This window comes from Pseudoliparis swirei, chromosome 8, assembly GCF_029220125.1.
Source record: "Pseudoliparis swirei isolate HS2019 ecotype Mariana Trench chromosome 8, NWPU_hadal_v1, whole genome shotgun sequence".
In the NCBI taxonomy this organism is placed as follows: domain Eukaryota; kingdom Metazoa; phylum Chordata; class Actinopteri; order Perciformes; family Liparidae; genus Pseudoliparis; species Pseudoliparis swirei.
The window spans coordinates 20,507,593-20,533,159 of NC_079395.1; the positions used below are offsets into that span (position 1 = coordinate 20,507,593).

Consider the following 25,567-nt stretch of genomic DNA (forward strand, 5'->3'; position numbering starts at 1 on the left):
TTCTCCTCTCTCCTCCATATAACAGGTTTCATCCACTACTGATAAAGCAGACAGCTTCCTTGTAACTATATCTGTAATTGGCATCCACTCCGACACACACACGCACACACTCTCTTGGCAGTAAAAGCCTTAACAAATAACATCTGGATTTGGTTGTCTACCTTTCCATTAAACAACAGGCAGAGAGACCAGCGACACAACAACAACGTGATCACGGACAAACCCCTCACTGTAGTTTCTTGGCATGTCGGTGGCGGTCACAACCACTACCAGACCACTGTGATTGGCCACACAGAGAGAGGGAGGATTGTTTTGAACTTTTGGAGACCCACATCCCATTTGGACAGCGAGGGGTAGCAGAACGAGGACGATAAAGCTGCGTTCACACCAAACATGTTGCGAATACTCACAACGCTTTACTCGCAGCGCTTTACTCGCAACCCTTTACTCGCAACGCTTTACTCGCAACGCTTTACTCGCAACGCTTTACTCGCAACGCTTTACTCGCAACGTTTTACTCGCAACGCTTTACTCGCAACGCTTTACTCGCAACGCTTTACTCGCAACGCTTTACTCGCAACGCTTTACTCGCAACGCTTTACTCGCAACGCTTTACTCGCAACGTTTTACTCGCAACGCTTTACTCGCGTGAGTTTACTCACTCGACTGTTTGTGGCTTTTCGTATGATTCGCTTCATTTGTGAATTAGAGGGGGCGTGGCTTATCTCTGTGTCATATCAACATCCATAAAAACAGTTATCATTTTCTTCATCCACCACGGAAGAAATAACCACTACTTCTGCTTTATACTTGTTGAGGACATCCCACAAACGTCAGAACATCTAACGCCCTCGTGTTTTTGTTCATGACATTAATATCATGTATAACATCACCCGAAGGCTCACACAGCTCAATGACTTTCACCGCCGACGTCTGAATAACTTAACAATAACAATAGAGCAGCAGCAGCCAGTTAGATTCACCAACGGCGGAGCATCTCAACGCTGATTGGCTTTGGCAACTCAGCGACGGGTACATTTTTTGCCAAAGTTGGAATATTTAAACTTGAGGCAAATGAGGTGAATTTTTAGTCGCGCAATTCTCATCATTCGCGGTGCCCGCCGAAAATTCTCGTCTATCGCACCACTCGTTGACTTTGCATGGGATCTAAGCTCGTAGAACATTCATAGAACATTACTTTTTCAGAGAGGCGATACGTTGTTCTGTAACTTTTCGCACGCCAACTATGAATATATCCAAATGCGTCAATATAATAACACCTTGGATAAAGGTGAATACAATAGTCCATAACACAACTGAGAAGGGCTGCTTGTCCGTCATACCTTGGTAGACAAGTAAACAGTTACAGAACAATAAAAGTAAAACAAATGTAAGATGTAATGGTTTTGACGGACATAATAGTTCTGCAATTCTGTTGTACCCTTTTCATTTTTAGCATTGGATGTCGATGTGTCTGGCTTCCTGTGTAACGAACATGTTGTATGTACATAAACCTCCTGGGGGGGGGGGGGGGGGCGGCGGCGGGCATGCGACAAGTAGCCTGGATGAATTGAAAATAAAATTATGTTGAGAATGATATAGTTATGGTTAAATATGGAGGAGGATTTAAATTCGATTTATGTCCGTGTTTTTCTGTCGTTGTTGTTTGTTCGTATAGTTGGTTGTTATGCTGCTATGTCATTTTTATTTATTTGTTGTTTTTGGTTGTCTGGTAATGTGTAACTTGTAAAAACTTAAAATAAAATGATTGAAAGAACAACAATAAAAGTAAACCTGCGTGCTCATAAAAGAGTGTGCATGGTTTATATGAAGGAAGGTGAAGATGTTGGGCTCTTTCAATGCTTTTTTTCATCTCTCTGGCTCCTCCCCCCCACCCCCCGTCTCAATTGAGCTCCCCTCTCTTATAAGCACACTCACACACATTCATTTTTTAAAAGTGCTTTCTGGAGTGTTCGTTCCGTCAGCCGCTCGTCTCACGCAACCGACTTCTATTTAGACAAATGTGTCGGTTCACACCGACTTGAGTGACGCACAATCCCCATTGGCGATCCATTCCAACCGCGCCGACCCCCCCTCCTACAGAGCGGAATCTACTAACGATCCGATCGTGGGGGCCAAAAAGTCCCGCGGTGAAGTTTCCTTTCGGAAAAAAACAATGGCCCGTAAAAAAAATAAAAATGCTGTCTTTTGATCTGGACCAGCAGTGGAAATTGGTGGAAATGCTCATATTTACACAGTGAAGAATCACAATGAAGACATTTTAGCCGGGCCGCTGTCCTTTCAGCACCAAAAAGAGCAGCTCTGATGAAAGGATAGTAGACCGAGTTTATAGTAGATATGATAAGTTAGGGATAACCCCGACGTCTTGGTTGAGACTCCGGATCCTCCTGGAACAGCGTCCGAGATTATCAATCTTTTCCTCTTTTCACATAACTTCTCAGCACAGTTGTTCACAAGAGGACAACGTTCACAAATATAGCCTCTTGATTTAGCTCTTAACTTTAAAAATGTATTCAATCTTCTCTTTTTTCCCCCGTGAAAGTTTTTTTTAAATATTTCTTGGTTTTTTTCCTGATCCGATGTGAGGTCAAAGGTCAGGGATGTGTACAGATTGTAAAGCCCGCTGAGGCACATTCGTAATTTGTGATATTGGGCTCTATAAAATAAACTGCATTGAACGCCATGAAAGCGTTTGAGGTATCGTATGTCATCGAGAAACCGGATGCCCCCCCCCCCCCAGTTGTGCTACTTCTCATATGAAACATCATAGTGATCAACAAAACCCTCCCAAGAGCCCCGTGTCAAGTATCTTCAAAATTGTTGTTATTAAATTCCTTTTTGTGCCCAGATACTGTCAGGAATATCTCATCTTGGCTCAACAGGTATGATTGATATACTGTTTGTATTAAAGCATTTATTAGACTGTTCAACATCAAATCCAGCACATTCACAACCTGTGAAAAGACCCTCTCGTGTCATCAGACATGATCCGTAAGGTGGGGGGTCCAATGGCCCCGCCCCCTTCTACCCCCCCCCCCCCACCTCTACTGCTGGCGCCCTTTGCTTGGACCGTGCCCATTTGTTCTATCTCGGCCTTCATTTTGATCTCAACCGCACGCCTACGGTCTGTGATGCGAATCAAATAGAAAAATGATCGACTGCAAACAGCCGGTGTCTCCAGGAACCACATGTTGCCACGACGACTCACAAATAGACTCACAAAGGGTGAAACGGAGGTAGCTATTTCGATAAAAAAAAGGGAATCTTTGGCTGCTTTAATGCACTGATATTGTGGCACTGCAACGCAAAGGCCTTTTTTTCTTTTCAGAACACACAGTGCGCCCTGCTGTTCGTTTGTATGCAGTGAACGAGGTGATGGTTGTGTGTGGAAAAGTAACAAATCCACTTTTTATTTATTCCATGACCACACGCCAGGGAGACTGATTTACCAGAGAACCTCTGACATATACTGCATTTATCTTCTTGGTGATCATGCCTCCAAAGAGCTTTTGATGAAAGGATTCACCCAAGTTTACTGTTTTGTAACCGGCAGTTCAAAGTATAAATACAATAAATAACTCAGCCGTGTGGGATGAATTAATATGGCGCAGATCAAAATGAGTTAATACTACAAGCTGATTTGTGCCTCCAACACTGTGAGCTAGGTGACCGTTTTCAATGAATATCCGTCAAAATAAAAAAATAAAAAATCTCATTAACACTTCTGGACCTGCCATGCTTAGAAGAGCTGTCCCACGGTGGGAAGTGGGATTCCTCTGTGAGAAGGTGTCACTTCTTTCCCCTCCGGGAGACATTACACTTACGATGGAAGGTATTTTAAATACAATCTTTTTCGGAAACACAAGCAAATATAAAGGGTAAGGGGGAATGGGGCCATTGGAACTTACATTCTATGATAAGGTAGCATGGCCTCATAGACACAAAGAAAGCCTGGACAAATACAAAAGGCCTGAAAACAAGATTAATTTTTGCTGCACACCATAATACATGACGTGCAATAAACTTTCCAATAACATCTCAGTTCTTTGATGAAGGATTCTGCCATGTTGGTCCTCTAGCTCCACGGTTTAGGGTAAAGCAACAGAGCTCTTATTGCCCTCAAATATGTGAATCACACCATGTGCCATGGGTTAATGTGATTAGAGGTAATTACCCCCCCCACCCCGCCTCTGGTAAAGTCTCTCATGGCTAATTAGTACCTGATGACGGACCCTGAAACGGGTCAGGGGAGGGGGATTGAAGTGTATGCCTTGAAGGATGGAGCGCTGGCTGTGGGGACATGTTACATGATCCTTTATCTTTTGGAGATATGTTTTCCAAGGAGGATGCCCTGAGGATATGCAACAGTCCCCTGGCTGGCTATACATCAAGTCCCCGGATCTCCTAGAGACGGATGTCCACTCGAGCCGGTGACCCTTCGTGGGTTTGGCAAAGATGGAAAAACCCGGTATTTACAAATAAAGTTTTATTTTGTTAGAATGAGGGATTTTCATCTCGTTACTCACTCAAAAACTGCATTTTTTTAACCGACGTGCAGCACTAGTAGTGAACTAACTAACGCTGTGTACAACTGAGAGGTACTTGTTAAGGCCAAAGATCTTCCTTCCCCGGAGTCTCATAGGGTCCATTGGACCTGGCTGTGTCTGATGCCTCCTTAATACACTTGAATGTGTTGTAACTCTGTAATGCTTCCATCTCTACACATGAAGTCTATTCTTCTGTCCACACTGGATAGGGATCCTCCACTGTTGCCCTCCTGAAAGGTTCTTCACTTTTTTCCCGCTGAAAGGTTTTTTTCTATATCTTAGGAGTTTTTCCTGATCCGATATGAGGTCAAAGGTCAGGGATGTCGTACGTGTACAGATTGTAAAGCCCTTTGAGGGAAATTTGTAATTTGTGATATTGGGCTATATAAAATAAACTGAATTGAATTGAATTAGATCCACGATGAACTTATATGAACTTATATACCACAGACCAGAACCGCTGCACCAATGCATTGAAAGAAAAGACAGCAAAGGTGATCCAGGCTTCCGATTCGGAGGCATGATAGAATACCTCCCCAGGAAGGTGTATGAGTGCATCCAACTGGACCATGAATTGGGGGGCAAACACAGAAGATGCTTGAGTCCAGCCTGAGAATGCCTCTGGATTCCCTAGACTTGTAAAACAAAATTGTCCATTGTCCAATTGACCATATTGTCCAGGTTCCTCTGCAACCTGGACAATATGGTCAGGGTTCAAATGTCACATGTGTGTGAACATTTAGAAATGAAGGGACCACCGACCTTTACGACTCGAGATGAATACAAAGCCGAAGGAAGTGAATGGCGCTGAGATTTCTGGGGTGAGACACGTGTGTGTGATACCGACAGGTTGAGCAATGCTTTGATTGATCAGAATCCCTGCTCCACTGACCCTTGAGCAAACCTTGCCCTCGCTGGTTGATCAAAGCGGTTACATCATCGGAAAGCTCACAGCTTTGGGGGTGTTTGTTTTTCTCGCAGCGAGACCGGTCCAGCCAAGCGTACCCTGACTTAAAGCAGACTTCCTCCTCATGAAGTTTCCCCACATCTGCTGGGGGACCATACATATGCTTGTGTGTGTGTGTGTGTGTGTGGGCCCGTGCTTTCCCTATGATCTCACCTTGTGTGCCTGAAGCTTGTTAAGGGAGAGATTCCTGCACAAACAAGCTGTTGTCGGCTCCGGCTCTGGCTGAGTCCTGGATGCTGCAATCAGCAGCTGTACGTATGTCGACGTGTATCTATTATTACATAACCGCAGACAAGATTTTTTAAAAAAAACTAAAAAAACAATACACAAATGCAACCGTGCAGCCGTCAACAAGCATAATGCTCTGCGTACAAACAACACGGCTCTGAGGATGTTTTGGTGATGAACGGTGGGGCGGGAGTGGGGATGGGAGGGGGGGGGGGGGTATTCCGACATCTGTTTCCGATGAACTGCCAGTGAGAAAGTTGAGAGCAGTTATTTGGTCCATTTGTTTTGTTTTGCTTTTACCGATGATCAGCGGTGCCGGTTCGGAGCCCTTTTTCCCGTAAATCGATGCTCTGTTTTTGAGCGTCCTTCTGGAATGTATCACGCGAGCCATTTGTGGGTATACAATTCAGTGCAGCAATCATCTTTCGTATGTATTTATTAGCAGCATCAAACGAGCAGTGGCACGAGTGTGAAGACAAAATATTTTTGTATATAGTTAACATGCAGATGTCCACCAGCAATGGATGAAGACGTTCTGCTTTTATTCTGGAACCTTATGGTAGAGCAGGGAAAGATACACATAGGTGAGAGGATGTAGTACAACCACCATCTCCTCATCCATCCTATTGGCATAATCCAATTGGGCCTCTTTTTAATGTTTAGATATCACATTTTAAAAACTGGGAAAAAAGAGAAAAAGATGTTAAAAAAATAAGTCTACAACAGAGCAGATGTACTCGTCTTAAAGTCTAGGAGGCTGATATCATCACGTTAAACAGCGATTGAAAACCCAGAGGCCCGATATTATCATCACCAGAGCCATATTAAGCTGATTCATTTATCAAAATATCCTTGACTGATACATTACGTCCGTAATTGTAGAAAACAAGCCCGTACACTACCGTTGATGGATTCTCCTCGTCACTTATCTGGGGGTGGGAACTGCCTGTTAGATTATCATTAAAGTTGGTGCGAGACATCAATCATAACTCCTTTTATTGTCCTGTACAACTTGATGTTGGGACTCCATAGAGCTCAGGGTTTCGTCATCCCTTTGTCATGAGGACGTTGTGATGAAAAATCCTATTGTCATTTAATGTCTGGATATATTGTACTTGTCTGATGTAATGACTGGGTATTTACTCTGTAGAGTGATGCTTTGTATCTATTTTTTATGTATTTAGTTTCCTGTACTCTATGTGGGTGTACCAGAGGGACATAAAGATGAAAAACAATGGAAACATCAGTTAAAGTACATGTTTACATTACATCAATAAAAGCTACTTTAAAGGTTTGGTTTGGATGTTTTGAAGTGCCCCCTAAGGTGGAGAAACCAGACCAGTGGCAAAGCAAGGACACATTTATTTTAACCACCTACAAATAATCAATATCCGCTTAAATCCACTTTTTTTGTGGTTTACCTCGCTTTGGGGCTTTGTGTTATTTTGTACAATTTGGTGTTAATAAATCAATCAACCCCTGTGTACTGCGAGGTGAAATTATTATTTGTTTCTCTGAAGAGAGTATAGAGATGGATATACCTGCTTCAGTTCCCAGTTGGAGAGGCCTGTCTGACTGTCCTATTTAAATAGTACCCTTTAAAGTGATATATATTGTGAAGTGTAATGTAGAAATGCACTGAAACATCCAAACTCTCCCTTTTTAGAGGTCCTCCTGCACAGTATGTTAAACAGATATGGTAGAGTTGACCACCAACAGATGCTGGTTCATCCATGTTTGACCCAATAGTCTTGATGCCTTTTGAAGGGAAAAAGAAATTGAAGAAAAGAGGAAGAAAAAAAGAGAGAAAATGAAAAACGAGAAGAACGAGGTAAAGCAGTGACAAGAAGAGGAAAGCGGTAAGTAGAGAAGCGAGAGAAGTAAAGAAAGGGGAGGCCAGGGACGGGGCAAGTGGAATAACTGGGATCGAGAGGATTAGAAAGAATGGTCAGGGGAAAAATTATCAAAAGAGAGGAGATAAGGATTTCAGGGCGATGAAAAGGTGAATGAGAGGAGGAGCGGAAGATTCTTGTCCCCCCCACTCCACCCCCACCCCAGCCTCTTGTAACGCAGCCCAGCGACGGTCACCTTTGCCTGTGCATTCACGATGAGGGCGTGGTCTCCGAAGTGATCAATCCTCCGCTAAAGACCAGATGCTTAGGTGGGCGGCTCTCAAAGACTCGTGGGTTTGTTTTTCTGCCTCCTTTGAGAATGCAGTCGAGGCCCCCCGACCAGAGCTGGAACGCCTTCACTCAGTGTGATTAGAGCTAGGAAATTTCACACATCGGGGAATCAAATTGGCACAGAGAGGGAGCTGTTAGAGAGTTTTTTGACAACTTCAACACCCAGAAGTTATAGAAAGTGATCTGGGTGAACCGCGTAAGACTCCTGACCGGCGAGTTATCTGGCCAATGTGCGGGAGGTGAACAGGTGCAAGTGTGAAGCTTTCTCTGGAAAGACATTATAATAATAAATTTAATTATATATATAAATTATACAAATCGTCAATATTTGTGTTTTGGGGATATGGAATATAGACCAGTAATATTTTTAAATTAGGATATCTGCAGAAAGAATATATGCTTTTTCAATTCAATTCAATTCAGTTTATTTGTATAGCCCAATTTCACAAATTACAAATTTGTCTCAGTGCTTTACAATCTGTACACATAGACATCCTTGTCCCAAAACCTCACATCGGATCAGGAAAAACTCCCAAATAACCCTTCAGGGGGAATAAGGGAAGAAACCTTCAGGAGAGCAACAGAGGAGGATCCCTCTCCAGGATGGACAGGTGCAATAGATGTAATGTACATTTCGTGCACGTCCTCTCCGCCTGTCAGCGCTGGGGCCGAATCGTTTTAGCCCAGAAGAGGAGGGTCTCAGAAGCAATATAGCCTATTACTGATTAAAGATTTAAATGAGTGACACACAATTTAGCCAATCAGCGTCCTAACATAGATTCAGCTTTGGGCCAAAGTCATCTGGCCCAATAGTTGAGCGTTCTTGTCAGGCGCTTTTTTTTAGAACTGAATATTTGGGAAGGATAACGAATTATGAATAACTTGCTATTTTGGCAGTGTGGCCTAAAAGGTGCACTTTGACTAAGACTGAAACAAGTTACTGTATATCCATTTAAAGGTCTGCATGATGGAGACAAGATGAAACATCCCAGCACAAGTGCTAATCTTGTCTTACATCTTTAAATCAACAGTTTTGCAATCCCACTTTGTGGCAGCTCAAAAGCGGAGGCCTGTTATTTCAGAGCGAGTCCTTTTTAAAGAAAGAATAAAAAAACATCTTGGGTGTTTTTGCCAAAAAAGGACCTCACATACAATGTTATTTCCCATGAGAGAAGCTTTGATGGACTTCAACCTGGTCCAAAGTGAAGAAACTTGGATGCTGGGTTCTCAACCAGCAGCACAACAACAAATGTCTCTGAGTGGTCACAAAGTCAAAACAGCTGCCCCGCGCTTTAAAACAGCCTGAACTGATGCGGAGACTCGAGTCCTCGCCAGCATCACTATGCTGCAGCAGAAAAGTGCAGGTCGTTTTGTCTCTATTGGACCAGATGCTAATCTCTCTCGTGCTATTTCTAATTTCATCAGAAAAAAAATACAATTAGTTTATCAACCTATATGCATAGAGCAACTTTCAAAACCTGGGTTACAACGTGGGCCACATGACTTTCACCCAGGCAAAAGCTGCTAACATCTTTAAGCAACACACGTACTTAACTGACGTACTTATTTTGCGTGACAAATGTACTTATTTGAACCCAAACCATGTTCTCTATTCCTCAGCATAACCAAGTCTTTATTTTTTTTACAAGAGACTCTATGCATGTACTGAGCTGAACCTACGTTTCCTGTGAACACGCAAGTTTTATTTAGAAAATACACTGTCTGGATCAAGCCCAGTCCAAAACTGATGCTGAATGGTAAACACTTGAGAGCGTCAAGTTGGGTTGTAGCTGAAATGAGAACGTGTTGGGTAGCGATGCAGTACTGACATCACACATACGGTCCAGAGGACCGGAGAATATCACACAGTTGCTGACCGTATGTGAAAAAACTACAAAGCCACAAAGATCCCAAGGCAGGCATAAAAATGCATAATATATATCTATATATATATATAGATATATATTAATGCGTCATGAGAGTGGACCAAACTGGGGCTTTAGGCAACAAACAATTGGAGTCTGATATATTCATCCTCTGCTTTGGTTTTGCAATGACGAGCCCGTGAGTGTGATTTGAAGCAATTAATGGGCAGGCGGGAGTCGGTTTTTCCAATGAGTTTGTGACACCATATCTGTGCCATCCTTAAGAGCAAGTGATTAGCCGGCTGGAACACTTTGAAGAAATGATGCTCGCGTGGAGCCGAGGGCAGAGTAAAGACCTTGTGTGAGAAAGTAGCCCCCCGTTAGTTAATGAGGAGGACTGAAGTGCGCCATGGAAACTCAGCATTGTCTTATTTAGAGTGCAACAGAGTCGGTAAACTGGAAAAGCCTATCGTGACAGAAACAATCCAGTTGAATAGCCGCAGTTTCTGCGAGTCTTGCCCAGTACCAAAGCACTGCCATGAGCTCCATGGTAGTTACAGCGAGCTACAATAACTGCTTTATCGGATTGGAATATCCCTCCCTCTGTCTGCCACAGCTCTGAATCAACAAGAAAGAAACTTCAGCAGGTTATTTTTCATCTGGACTCGAGACTGCGGACCGCTTCCTGTTTGCGTCATCAAGAAAATGTTTCTTTCAATGCGTCTGATCCTGATTAAAGCGTTCCAAAAACGGTACACTTTGATGTTGTACCAAAGCACAACCCCGATGCCCCGAATGATTGACTTTGTGTCCAGATAAGAACTGTGTTTGAATTTTAAGTCTTCAGTAAACACGAAATATCGAAGACCCCAAAAATGTTCTCAGAACCGCAGAAAGTTACGCCAAATACTTAAGCATCCCCCGTTTCTTCCCTCTGCTCAATCTTCTACATTTATCGCTCTGACAGTGCAGATTAGGGGACGGGACAAACATTAGTTTTTCACGGGGCTGTGGAACACGGCGGTAATGGGGGAGCTTGTTCAAACGGCGAGAGAGGGAACGTTCCAACGGAAAACGGAAACCGAAAGGTCTTGGGGAAAAAAAGAAGAACAAATCTCGCCTACATTTCACGATAAATTAGCGCAGAGGTTCCACTGATGGGTACAGTTTCCATTTCTTTACTCCCACAAGGAAGAAGCATGACCTTATTGACAGAAAAGCTGGATTACCACCCTGGCAAAGTGGGGAACTGCAAAAGCCCCAGTGTTAATACATCAATTAGTTTGTGGCTATGGTATGGTTTGGATATACAAGATTGTGTACCACTTCGACCCCCCATCAGCTGACATGAGGAGTTCCTGGAGGTTGGTAATGGCAGGGCTCTCAAGTTTTGAAGACAGGCAAGAGTGACATTTCCATCAGCACCCCCCCCCCACTCCCCCCGCAGAACGAAATTTTCGGATATTTTCGTCAGTCGCGCGCAATTCCAGGATGCTTTATTTTCATTGGTTGCTGGATTCAATCTTACTCAGATACAGGGTTTTTTCTGATTGGTTATTGTGGAGCCCATTTCTTTTTTTTGATTGGCTGATAAGTGGCACCTCACAGCAGAACTCCAGGGGAGCGCTTGATTCCTCCACGGTGAGGGCAGCACGGCCAGCTCATGTTTGCGCGCTGCGGCACATTAAAACATTAGATAGCCGAGAGTTTCTTTCAGCGTGAGAAATACGATGTGTGGCGGGAGTGCGTGACGTAAGACCGAAATGCGTGAGTCTCACGCTCAATGCGTGACACTTGAGAGCCCTGGTAACGGTGAGGCCAGAAGAGAGTGGTACTTTGGATTCAAGATGGCACAGCGCTTCATCATCAGTTTGTGTTTCATCAAATGTCCACAAAGTTAAGAAGAAGAAGAATACTTGACGAAATGAGCAGGGAGGGAGACGTACAGGTAGTGAACGAGGTTCATGGCCCACGCATTGTGTCCGTGTAGCCTAACTAGGTTAACCAAGCCATGCAGCAACATATATAGCGATACAATGAATATTAATATTTTCCAGGACTTTTCTCAGACATGTCCAGTGATGATCCTGATGGACAATAGAGAAGGAATTTGGATTGACCTACAGTCCCTGTTCACTCCGTTTTGGTCTCTGCTAGCTCCTACAAAAGGATGTGCCACTATATTCACTCGCTAGATGTTGGTAGAATGCAGTGACTGAAAACGTGTTAAAAGGTTGAAATATTGTGGGCCCGAAAACTAAAAAAAGACCCAAAAAGGTCAGCCAGGAGGAGATTTTCCAGCTCGCACGTCCCAATGAGGCATCCTTTTCGAATATGACATATTACTTATGTGATTGACTCTATACCTTTATGATTTTCCACAACATATTCCTGTTTCTGTCGTTCTACATGTGCTTTCAATGAGTTCGAACATTGGTGAACTGTTTTCCAGAACGTGCGTGCTGTGCTGCACCGTTAAATATGTACAGGAGCCACACAGACGACACTAATGCCTGTTTTGATTCCCTGCCAGTAAAATATGATCCAAACTTCTCCCCCTGTGGTTTTATTCAGTAACGTTCCAGAAACCTGCATCTCCGTGGCCGCACCGGGCAGAAATCACACTGTTGAACCGTCACGTATGATTCAGAATGCCCTCTGATCACGGCTTACGTCTTCACACATCAGCAATCTATGAAATGTGTACTGGACTCGCAATACGAGAGAGGACTAAGAGGCAGGGCCATCGTTTATCCGGCCCTATAGATGAAAAGTGAATAAATGAATAGGATTAAACCTTGGAAATACTGACTTCAATAAGTTTTGTTCCCGTTCAAGTTCTTATAAAGAACACAAACATCTCTAAAGAACATTACTGCTGCACCAACGGCTCACCTCTCCTCCCATCTGAGTATGCTGCATTGATTAAGGATGTTCACCGCTCCGACTAATACAGTTTATTCTATCATTAAGCCTCAACAAACTTTGGCACTCGCAGGGAGCTGCACCTGTCTCCATTATGGATCGGGTTCATTACTGCTAACATAAACTGCACACTTGTTTTGCCAGCTCCCATTCATAAAGGTGCATCTGTTTTGCATGACAGAGCCAAACACACAGACACACACACACACACACATACAGAATAAGCAAATGGAGCAGATGGATTAGGCTGCGCATACAGATTAAGAACCCTTTAAAAACACTTATACACAGAGTTGACAGTCCCACTGGCATATAGGCAATTTGTCATAACCACTGTGACTAATAGCCAGAATCCTTTTTCTGAAAGCAAATACTGTAGATTAGATACATATGCACCACATACATTCAACACCGATTTATTTTATGAGAATTGGTCTAATAATAAGTATTTTAAATGAACGCTTCACTTTTCCATTACCATTATTACTGGTGACAGCCATCTTGTGGAGGCTTTAAGAACTGATTTAGGCCTTTAACACTTGCCGTGATGTGTACACCTGGGCCTGAAATGTAAAACCCACCCGTTTCAGACTGACCACTGGCATTGGGGAGTTTGGTTACTGATTACCTTTGTAGTGGAAGTGCAGTGGAGTGGCCCTCACCGACTCTTGAATGACGAGATCCTTCCCTTTTCACTTTTGCGCCGAGTTATTTTCTACCAGTCGGTTTAATGAACAAATTGGGCTCATGTTGCCACATGGTGCTGACAAGCTGCCAGGTTCACGGTTCGAGCCAGTGTGAATACAATGTTCAGCATGGTCAGCTGACTGACTCATCTGAAAGTGACACACAACCAAAAACAGGGATGGTCCCATGTACTGCAAACCGATGGTCATTGCACGTCAGTAGAATGTATACATTCATGGCTTATTTTTTCTGACTAGCATTTACCAAAACTGCCCGGCAACATTAGCCCAGTTGATACTTCTCCAACTCTTGGTCCTCAAACAGCATCGGTGGCCAAACCTCTCGGCCGACGTACCTGTCTCAACTTTGGAGTGGTCGGTCCTCTCCGTCACCTTCTCCTGGCTTATGAGGTAATCGACGATCCGCACTCCGATTGGCGGCTCGGTGTGGTTCCACTCCATGATGACCAATGAGCTGCTGGGCTCGTAGGTGTAGGACAGCTTCAGCCTGGCAACAGAGTGACAGAGATGCTGTCAGCGAGCCGGGCTCGTAAACCATCGCGACCGGCGGCTAGCATTTTCACCGGTGTCACAAATACAGCCGGTGATCTGAAGCCATGTAATGTGTACAGAGGCCTTCCTGCCAAGCGATCAACGCAGCAGCTCATTTCATTGATTGGCACTCCCAGGAGAAATAAATCAATGGCCGCTTTAAAATCGACGACACATTTTAAGACCATGCTGCAATCCATACGTGGCCGGAACGATAAAAGTCGGTGCACGCGTGGATCCCTGAAGACAACTCGCTTGAGGGATGTCGGCAGTGGCGGTGCGTCCATAGAGGGCGCTAGGGCGCCGCCCCTCTTAAAATTTTGAGATGAAAAAAAAGAAGAAGAAAAATATATAATATATACTGTCAAAAAACATTATATACCAAATTATTTAAATAGTAAATATACCGTGTTGACGCGCTAAATGTGTGTGGGAGACCGTAAGCCTGTCAACAACCACTTAAGTTAAATGTGACATAAATAATATATCGCCATTCATCTTCACTGAGAGAAGCCCCTCCCCAATTTCGGGGCGCCGGCCCAACGTGTGTGTGCGGTAGCGAGCAAACATTTCACGGTCGTTTCGGCAAGGACGGCTTCTCATTCGCGGATGAAACGTGAATCTTGGGGCGCAAAAATGTGCGCCCTGGCCAATCACATTGTTTCTTATTTCACGTGATTGGACTATTCGGCAAATCAGAGACCGGTATCGTCCCCTCAGCCCAGAGAGCTCCAAGGAGCTACGCGAGCAGGTTGCTAACCGGAGCTGTCAGCTGGAGGCTCAGTGAGTAATGCGCTGTTTAGTTTCCCCTGTCTGTTGTTCCAAAGTCCTGGGACTGAAACTCTCTGGACTACAACGGGGTGAGGGATCTAAAGAGCTGCAGACAAGTGTAAGAAGCACGAATCTTGCCGCAGTTATCTAGCTAAGAGCATGGAGCTAACTAGCTAACAGCATGACGCTAACCCTGTCTGCAGAGCAGAGCAGCAGAAGGAGACCGAATTGGCATCGAAAACACAACGAAGAAGTTCGGAAAAACAGACACATTCCCTCAAGAATAATGGAAACAGGCTCGTCACAGACATGATTGACTTTAACCAGAGAGTTATTGAGAAGTTTGCCAACTTTAAAGAATAAAGAGAGGAGGGCTACTTTTCTTTACAGTAGTGGGTCTACTCTGTCAAACACCCAATGTAACATGTGATGCATCTCTTTCCGACTCTATTCTGCTCTGAACCTCTTTCATGTGAGGGTGAAACTCTTTTATTTTGTAAACCTCTGAAACCCAACCCAATGTTCCTAAAAGCATTCTGCTCTGAACCTCTCATGCCCAAAGTTACAGTGTGTTGATAGTTGTTATTGGACCGTGTTGAGCACGGTGTGTTCTTGAAATAAAGCGTTGTTTTTTACAATATTCTACTCAAAACCTCTTTTCTTCTCATTGTTGAGTGCTATTTAAACCGCGTCGCCCAACTGCGCCCCCCCCCCCAAAAAATTCACCAGCCGCCACTGGATGTCGGTGACAATCGAGGGATGGCACGTGTTTGGAGAAGAGGTCACTTTTACTAACATGGGATGGGGAAGCGGGGCGCAGGTGGGCAGTCCGTCTGCGCCGAAAGCGCTGGAGTCGCACCGGCACCAGTCGTCGATGACGGCGCCTTTGCACGAACACCACAGCATGCTCATCATCGCCTCCTGCAAAGCCTACAAAGAGAGAGAGAGAGAGACGACAGGCGAAAACAAACATCAAACCTAACATCAAACTACAACAGGCCCAACCCAGTGCGATCACATCCATAGCTGCAGGACGTCATCCACAAACGACGTCATATTACAGGTGCCCGGTGCAAACGGAACAAAGGTCACGTTTCCATGTGGCCCAATCGAGCTCCGACGAATGCGTTGAGTGTGTTTACTCCCTCATTCAGGTATTTAAAAAAGCCAGTTTTGTCGATAGTGGGGACGGCATGGCTCAGGGAGGAGGAGCGGTTGCCTAGCGATTGTAAAGGCTTCTGGTTGTGTGAGACTCTGAAACCCCGAGCCGTTCCTGATTTTTCCGGGGGTTTTCTGCCGTTGGTATTGTGATACACACACACACACACACACAAAGAAGCAGCTCCATAGGGATACTGAAGGTTTAAAGCTCCACAGGCAAAAGTGTCCCAACTGTGATTTCATTTCTGACATGGGCCATTTTCACACGTGGTTCTGAATCAGATACAAGTCATCTGACTCTCATGTCACTCGCTGGATGGAAATTAGTCACAATTGCGATAAATACTAAAAGCCGACTTCTTGTAGGCCTTGATGTTCCCCGTCCGTACGCCAGTGTGTGGATATACCAACATTAAAAACCAAACTCAGGAAATCTAAATGAGTTTATAGAGAATTCTTCTCCTTAAAGGTAATATGGAGATGGCCTCCAAATAGCTCTCAACGTGGTGACGGCTATTTATCGAGCACATTGCACTGCACTTCTACCGCTTCTTTGTGCACATCTGATCGGATGCTAAAACTGCCCTTCGTTGCCTGGTACTTGTACTATGAGTACTTTTAATACAATACAAGTTCTAGGGCAATTGTCACTGTACTCTTTGTAATGACAATAAAGTCAGCGGCTAACATTGCTGACGGTGTTAGCGGTCCACAAAAGTCCTGGGTCTTTGTAAATAAAATGTGTTTTGTGAGGTCGCTGTGATATTTTGACCACCACATGTTGTCAGTTCAATTCAATTCAGTTTATTTGTATAGCCCAATTTCACAAATTACAAATTTGTCTCGGAGTGCTTTACAATCTGTACACATAGACATCCCTGCCCCAAAACCTCACATCGGACCAGGAAAAACTCCCAAATAACCCTTCCGGGGGGAAAAAAGGGAAGAAACCTTCAGGAGAGCAACAGAGGAGGATCCCTCTCCAGGATGGACAGATGCAATAGATGTAATGTGTACAGAAGGACAGATTTAGAGTTAAAATACATTCAATGAATATGACAGAGTGTATGGATAGTTCATAGTAGGCATATTCCACGATGGAGACCTCCACGATCCATCAGGCAGATGGCGGTGGGGAGGAGGAGTGGGCGGAGTCAACAGTGGGCGGAGTCTCAACAGGACAGTGGCGTAGTCAGGAGCAGGAATTCCATGACCCAGACCTCGATGATCCATCAGGCAGATAGGATCTATGCCGTCTCATAGGGTCCGATGACCCCATGAGACGTGAAGTCAAGGACTCCGGGGAGAAAGCAGAGTTAGTAACGTGTGATTGAGAGATGAAAATTAATCCTTAAGGAGAGAAAAAGAGGAGATAGGTACTCAGTGCATCCTAAACGTCCCCCGGCAGCTATAAGCCTATAGCAGCATATCAAGGGGCTGGACCAGGTGAACCTGATTCAGCCCTAACTATACGCTCTGTCAAAGAGGAAAGTCTTAAGTCTACTCTTAAACGAGGTGACTGTGTCTGCCTCCCGGACTGAAATTGGAAGCTGGTTCCATAAAAGAGGAGCTTGATAACTAAAGGCTCTGGCTCCCATTCTACTTTTTAAGACTCTAGGAACTACAAGTAGTCCTGCATTTAGTGAGCGTAGCTCTCTAGTGGGGCAATATGGTACTACAAGCTCCTTAAGATATGATGGTGCATCACCAATCAAGGCTTTGTACGTTAAGAGAAGAATTTTAAAAGTGATTCTTGATTTTACTGGGAGCCAGTGCAGAGCAGCTAGTGCAGGAGTGATGTGATCTCTTTTCTTAGTTTTAGTGAGAACACGAGCTGCAGCATTCTGGATCAACTGGAGGGACCTAAGAGATTTATTAGAGCAGCCTGATAATAAGGAGTTGCAGTAATCCAGTCTCAAGTAACGAACGTGAACCAATTTTTCTGCATCTTTTTGAAACAAGATGTGCCTGATTTTTGAAATATTACGTAGATGAAAGAATGCAGTCCTTGAGATTTGCTTTACGTGGGAGTTAAAGGACAAGTCCCGATCAAAGATAACGCCAAGATTCTTTACAGTGGTGTTGGATGCTAGGGCAATGCCGTCTACAGAAACCACATCACCAGATAATTGATCTCTGAGGTGCTCAGGGCCGATTAAAATTACTTCGGTTTTGTCTGAGTTTAACATCAAGAAGTTGCAGGTCATCCATGTTTTTATGTCTTTAAGACATGCTTGAATTTTACCGAGTTGGTTGCTCTCCTCTGGTTTTATCGATAAATAAAGTTGAGTATCATCTGCACAACAATGAAAGTTTATGGAGTGTTTCCTGATAATATTGCCCAAAGGAAGCATGTATAAGCTAAATAAAATTGGTCCAAGCACAGAACCTTGTGGAACTCCGTGATTAACGTTGGTGGTTATCGAGGCGTCATCGTTTACAAATACAAATTGAGATCGATCTGATAAATAGGATTTAAACCAAATTGGTGCCGTGCCTGAAATGCCAATCGACTGCTCCAGTCTCTGTAACAGGATGTCATGGTCAATGGTGTCGAATGCAGCACTAAGGTCTAACAAGACCAGGACAGAGAGGAGTCCTTTATCTGCTGCCATTAAGAGGTCATTTGTAATTTTCACCAGTGCCGTCTCGGTGCTGTGGTGTTTTCTAAATCCTGATTGAAATTTCTCAAATAAACTATTATGATGTAGAAAGTCGCACAACTGATTTGCGACCACTTTCTCAAGGATCTTGGAGAGGAAGGGGAGGTTAGAGATCGGTCTGTAGTTAGCCAACACCTCTGGATCCAGAGTGGGCTTCTTCAGGAGAGGTTTAATAACAGCCACTTTGAAGGAGTGTGGTACATGGCCTGTTAGCAGAGACACATTGATAATATCTAATAGAGAGCCGCCAATTAAAGACAAAACGTCTTTAAGCAGCCTCGTCGGGATGGGGTCCAAGAGACAGGTAGATGTGTTCGAAGTAGAAACCGTTGAAGATAATTGGTCACAGTTGATGGGAGAAAAGCCCTCCAAATATACACCAGGGTATACAGCGGTTTCCAAGGCCATTCCACTTGAGGACAGATTGGCACTGGTTATGGGCAAGAGAATATTAATCTTGTCCCTAATAGTTAAAATCTTTTCATTAAAGAAGTTCATAAAGTCATTACCACTGAGGTTTATAGGAATGCTCGGCTCCACAGAGCTGTGACTCTCTGTCAGCCTGGGGTTGTTCTTATTTTTTTCTATTACTGATGAGTAATAGGCTGCTCTGGCATTACGGAGGGCCTTCTTATAAGTTTTAAGACTATCTCGCCAAACTAAGCGGGATTCTTCGAGATTAGTTGAACGCCATATGCGTTCAAGCTTTCGTGACGTTTGCTTCAGTTTGCGGGTCTGAGGGTTATACCAGGGAGCAAACCTCCTCTTCCTCACTGTCTTCTTCTTCAGAGGGGCTATCGAGTCCAGTGTCATTCTCAGAGAGCCTGTGGCACTGTCAACAAGATGATCAATCTGGGATGGACTAAAGTTAGACCAGGAGTCCTCTGTTATATTGAGACGTGGTATCGAATCAAATACAGAAGGAATCGCTTCTTTAAATTTAGCTACAGCAGTCAGTTAGACATCTGGTGTAGAAACTTTTGACTAACGGAGTACACTCCGGTAGTATAAATTCAAAAGTTATGAGGTTGTGGTCTGACAGAAGAGGATTCTGTGGGAAGACCTTCAAATGCTCAATGTCAACGCCATAAGTAAGAACAAGATCAAGCGTGTGGCCAAAGCTGTGAGTGGGTTTCTGTACTCTCTGACAGAAGCCAATCGAGTCCAACAAGGAGATGAATGCAGCACTAAGGCAATCATTATCAACATCCACATGGATATTAAAATCTCCAACAATAATAACTATCAGTTTTAAGAACCAAACTTGATATAAACTTTGAATATGGACCTGGTGGCTGGTACAGAATCACAAATAGAATTGGCTGTAGTGTTTTCCAGGTTGGATGTGAAAGACTAAGAACAAGGCTTTCAAATGAGGTGTAGTGTAATTTTGGTTTAGGATTAATTAATAGGCTCGATTCAAAGATGGCTGCTACTCCACCTCCTCGACCGGTGCCTCGAGGAATGTGAGTATTAATATGACTTGGAGGAGTCGATTCATTCAGGCAGACATATTCTTCAAGGCTCAGCCAGGTTTCAGTTAGGCAATATAAATCAATGTGATTATCTGATATTAAATCATTTAGTAACACAGCTTTAGATGACAGAGATAGAATATTTAGGAGACCACATTTAATAGACCTGTTTTGTTGCACTGCTGAAATAATGGTGTTAACTTGTATAAGGTTATTGTGTACGACTCCTCTTCTGCTTACTTTTGATTTATTTAATTGAAGTGGCCGTGGGACAGACACAGTCTCTACTCTAGAGTCATGGGTGGGTAACTGCTCGAATGGAAGAGCAGAGAAGGGTGTTAAACTACAACTCTGCTCCCGGTTCCTGATCTGAACCCTGGGTTGTCATGGATTAAGTCCGGTGATCAACTTGGTCATATTCGCAGAAATGAGACGCGCTCCGTCCAACGTGGGATGGATGCCGTCTCTCCTCATCAGATCAGGCTTTCCCCAGAAAGTCTTCCAGTTGTCTACGTAGCCCTCATCTTTGAGTCTGGGCGGATGTCCAAGTTTTGTAAACTATATGCCCTGAATGCGTTCCTGAGATATCACAGGTTTGCTTTTTGGCCATTGCCGGATCATCCCTGTACAACAATATGTTATGCCAGACTCGTTTATAGACTTGTCTGAAGTTGGACTTGCTGTGTTTATAGCTGCAAGTTAAGTTGGCTTTGACAAGAAAGGAGTGGAAAAGCCTACATTTGAGGACGTGGCCAATAAATAGGGAGAAGACGCAGTCACCAAGGGCCGATAATTTCCTGATAACAAACATGACGAACTCACCTGGTAGGTCTCGTTGTTGGACACCAGCTCGTATATTGGCGCGGATTTGGTGATCTGCAGCAGGACGGGCTCGGACCGCTGCCGCCCCTGCACCACCCTGGGGCTCATGTGGCAGAGGTGGCAGGAGCGTGGGCACTGGCCCTGGCTGTTGCAGTCCATGCGGACGCCGGCCGCCATGCGCTTGGAGCCCGTGTCCAGCAGGCTGGCGATGTACGCGGGGTAGGTCAGCGTCCGGGGCTCCTTGTCGCGCTCCTCCGACTCCTCTGAGGGCGAGTTTCCTGGCAGAGGTCAAAAGACATCGATTTAAATAATATTTCCAGGACACTATTAGGAAGCACTTTGCAAAAGACAAAGACAGTATGTGAAGTCACATGGTCCCTTGTAATGATATCGGAAAGTAAGGGACTAGAGTTAAAGGGTAACTTCAATATTTTTAAACCTTCAACCCTCATGCCTCATTGTCTAAGTGACCAATGAGGACAACAACATTAACATTGGGCCTGCTATGAGGGAAAGCGCTGCAATGTAGCGTGGCAACTAAACGCCAAAGGATGACCAATAATTGGGGCGACTGTGGGTCAGTGGTTAGCAGGTCCATCTTCCGATCAGGGGGCTGGTGGTTCAATCCCTGCCCTGGTCGATGTGTCCTTGAGAAAGCAACTAAGTTGCTCCCTGTAGCTGTGTCTACGGTGTATGAATGTTATATGATTGTAAGTCACTTTGGATAAAAGCATTACCTGTGTAAGAACATTATGAAAAGCACCCTACCCATCAATAAACACATACTGTGATTCTTTACTTTGATTTGGGCCTTTTGTCATTGTGTCTAACAATCGATCTTATATATCGCGTTGCATCCACATCGTCAAAATTCGCTCAATGTTCAGCCGAGACATTAGAAATATGTCAACACTATGTGCTCTGTCCTCCAACACAACAGTTCAGACTTCTCTAAGATTGTCTTACGGCAACCAGTCACATGACACGGTGAATAGGGGCGTAGGATTCTCTACATGTTGTCAGACATTTATAAGAATCGGAGCAAAAACAAGATCTTTTAGGTAGACATACAAAAATACCTAAAGTTACCCTTTAACCCTTTAACAAAAAAAAACATGTGATGAAACCAGGCTATTCTCCTCCTTCTTTTTCTTCCTCAGCCATGTGTCGGTCATGGTTGTTGTGCATCTATACAACTCTGAGGAAGCGTTCTCACCGTTTTGAAATGTCACTTTCTATAATATAATTATTCCCCCCAATAAACTGCCTCAGAAAGGGCGGGACTTCCACTTGCAGAACAAACAAGAGACGCTAGAGAATGGGGTCGGGGGGGAACTTTGACGCCATTTCTCTTCATTAAAAGGGGGGATTCCTCAGATGAGCATTTTGGGAGACTGCTTAGGTGACAAAAAACAACAAAAATAAGAGGCAATTTTAAAACGTAAGCGCCAATTAGGGAATGGGCTTGTTTTGCGAGCTACCTTTGACGGAACACAACTCAGGCTTATGAGCCCGGTCTCAGGGACCGACACATAATAGGAATAATTCCTGTTGACTTTTTGTTCAACAACTCCTTCAAAAGTGAATCTTTTCTTTGTGTTCAGCGTATTGGCGGCATGTATTTCAAAGTTACTGTAGTTCCCTTGTGCACTTTGAGCTTTGTAAGAAGAGGAGATATCTAAAATGGGCTGTACAAATAAACTGAATTGAATCTAAATAAAAAATTGTTCAACTTATGTCAGCCGGGATAAACAAACACTCACACGTCCGGTTCTCAGCCACCCACTATCACACCCCGGCTTTTCAAGAGCAAAAATAAAAATATATATTTTGTTTCTTTGTGTTATTGCGTGACTTTGGCGTTCTGCAAGGTAAAAAAATAAAGAAAGTTTTTGTCAATGAAGTCTAGTGGCTTCCGTCCCCTATCGGGCTTTCCATGACATGGTAAAGAAGTGGGAATATTTTCAATATAATAATAATGATGTATTGACTACTAATGTAGTCAATACACTGACTTTGGATAAGTAGCTCATACAACCCCAATTCAAATAATCATAACTATCCCAAACGTACCTGAATTTAACATTAACAATACAACAAAGCAGGAGGCAATGCTAAACAAAATAATCGTGCTTTGTGTTGGTCAATGATCCAAAAATACAAAGTACAAGGTGAAATCAGTAAAGTAAATAGAACTCCTACAACCTTACATAATAATCTCTTTAAAATTCTTCCCAACGGTGTAAGCCCAAACCCGCTGTAAAGCCTGTGGGGCTTTAATAAAAATAAAAAAATTTAAAAAAAGGCTGACCAAAGAGCAGTAGGACCCTGAGCAAAGTAGAAAAGATAAATGACACCAAACTTGGGAAATGGAACTGGTGTAACGAAATGAAAATCCCCTTAATAACATCGCTGCCTTCTGTGTACCGGGGACCAGAATAACTAGCTGCATTAGTGGGTCCCTCTCCCTCTCTCTGCAAACTCCATCTTGTAGGTGTCCTCCGAGGGGCCCTCATGTTTGGGTCGCCGGGGGGGCCAACCGATCGGTGAGCCCTCACCAATAAGGGGCCACGTGCTGGTTAAATGAAGTCTAACGGAACGGCAGGTTGCAGCGGCGGGAGAGACGTAAACGCTTCAGACCGGCCCGCTGCCCACTGATCGGCTCTCATCATTCCATCTCCACTTGCCACCTCTTGGCAGATGGAAATGAAATGTGGCAGTTATATTAGGACAGCTGGGCACCTATTCTGGGGTGAAGTCGATTGGCAATGATTAGCTCAGTTTAGTTTTTGGTTTAGTTCAGTGTCAGCCGGGACCACGGGAAGGAGGGGGGGGGGGGGGGGTAGTATTCAAAAGAAAGAGCAGCCAGGCCTGAAGACGGCTGACGGCTAAACATATAAACATAGACAGCATATTATCACACTTAATCCTCTGCACTTTACTTCAAAGTAATTATTTCACGGCTCAGTATGCAGCAAAGATGTTTTATGTATGTCTTATGTCTGACTTTAATTAACTTTTAAATCAAAGGTTGAACTCATAAGGAATAAATGTCTTGCTGAGTCATCCACTAAAGGGGTTTTGGCACTGCGCCCTGACTTGGTCTGGTAAGACCGATAGCTATTAGCGGCTATCATCAGCTAACGTTAGCAGAAGTTGCTGTTTCACAGAGGGAAAACCATGCAGGTCCAATTCATAAATATCTGGCTAAAACCAAAACACATAACTTGTCTCAAGTTGTAATGATCACTGAGTCAAGGACTTCTTATTCAAGATTCTGAATGTTTTCTTTGGGGAAAGGGGGGGGGGGGGTGTTCTGCCTCATTTACATTCACCTGTGGTTTCATTTTCTGTTCGAACTAAGAAGTGCGATGCACATACAGTGAATATTATTAAGAGTATGCTCAAGGCATATTGTAGTTCAATGTAAATAATTAGTCACATGACATTGAAAAAACGTCCAGCAGTCCACAGTTGGCCCTGGCAGCAATGTGTCAAATGCATATTGAGTACCTTATTTCTAATAAATTGCACAGATTGTACATTATCAGCTTGAACACACACACCGTTTTTCTGACATTTACTTTACCTACAGGACTGTCTCAGAAAATTAGAATATTGTGATGAAGTTCTTTATTTTCTGTAATGCAATTAAAAAAACAAAAATGTCATGCATTCTGGATTCATTACAAATCAACTGAAATATTGCAAGCCTTTTATTCTGATTTATTGCTGATTATGGCTTACAGCTTAAGAAAACTCAAATATCCTATCTCTAAATATTAGAATATCATGAAAAAGTATACTAGTAGGGTATTAAACAAATCACTTGAATTGTCTAATTAACTCGAAACACCTGCAAGGGTTTCCTGAGCCTTGACAAACACTCAGCTGTTATAAATCTTTTTTTTTACTTGGTCTGAGGAAATATTAAAATTTTATGAGATAGGATTTTAGAGTTTTCTTAAGCTGTAAGCCATAATCAGCAATATTTAAAAAAATAAAAGGCTTGCAATATTTCAGTTGATTTGTAATGAATCCAGAATGCATGACATTTTTGTTTTTTTAATTGCATTACAGAAAATAAAGAACTTTATCACAATATTCTAATTTTCTGAGACAGTCCTGTATATTGAATACTCGTTCATGAAAATATCCCGATCGGTTGATTGGCTAAACGTCGGCGAACCGACAGAGAGAAAACAGGGAGTGAGTGCTCAGAATCTCAGAATGTTCTTTTGAAGACGTCAGAAGGAAGTGTGTTTGCTTGATTTGCAATGAATCTGTTGCACTGATGAAAGAGGATAATGTCAGAACTTAATCAGTAGTAATAGTGCCACATGAGATTATCTGGTGCAGAAACAAAGACCTTCTTGACTTGTTGAAAACTATGCATTTTTATTATTTTATTATAGTTGTCGATTTATTGGCCACCCCTGAAAGTCTCCAAAAAAAAAGAAAAGAAAAAAGGCTCCTGTGTGAAATAATTGTAACATGAGAAAGTGAACAATAGCACTTTAAATGCACATCGATTTCGTTGTACACAAAAGCAAAAAAGCTGGATGCGATGCGTTCAGGGACTTCAGGTGCGCATTATGGCGGAAGATAACGCACTTCCCCCTGTACGGATGTCTCCATTCCAGCTGCTCGTCTCCCCAAGGTGAAATATTCCTTATTGCTGCGTGGTAAGAATCGTATTCT

General features: G+C 43.5%; 1 protein-coding gene across 2 annotated transcripts in view; it reads right to left on the minus strand.

The window, feature by feature from the left end:
• Positions 1–25,567, minus strand: part of astn1 (astrotactin 1) — a 462,961-nt gene that overhangs the window by 32,424 nt on the left and 404,970 nt on the right. For both annotated transcript variants that reach the window (XM_056421820.1, XM_056421821.1), the window contains exons 18-20: positions 20,867–21,144; positions 15,542–15,675; positions 13,779–13,930 (exon numbers count right to left, since the gene is read on the minus strand). In XM_056421820.1, coding sequence (XP_056277795.1) covers positions 13,779–13,930; positions 15,542–15,675; positions 20,867–21,144 — 564 coding nt within the window. The remainder of the gene's footprint in view (positions 1–13,778; positions 13,931–15,541; positions 15,676–20,866; positions 21,145–25,567) is intronic.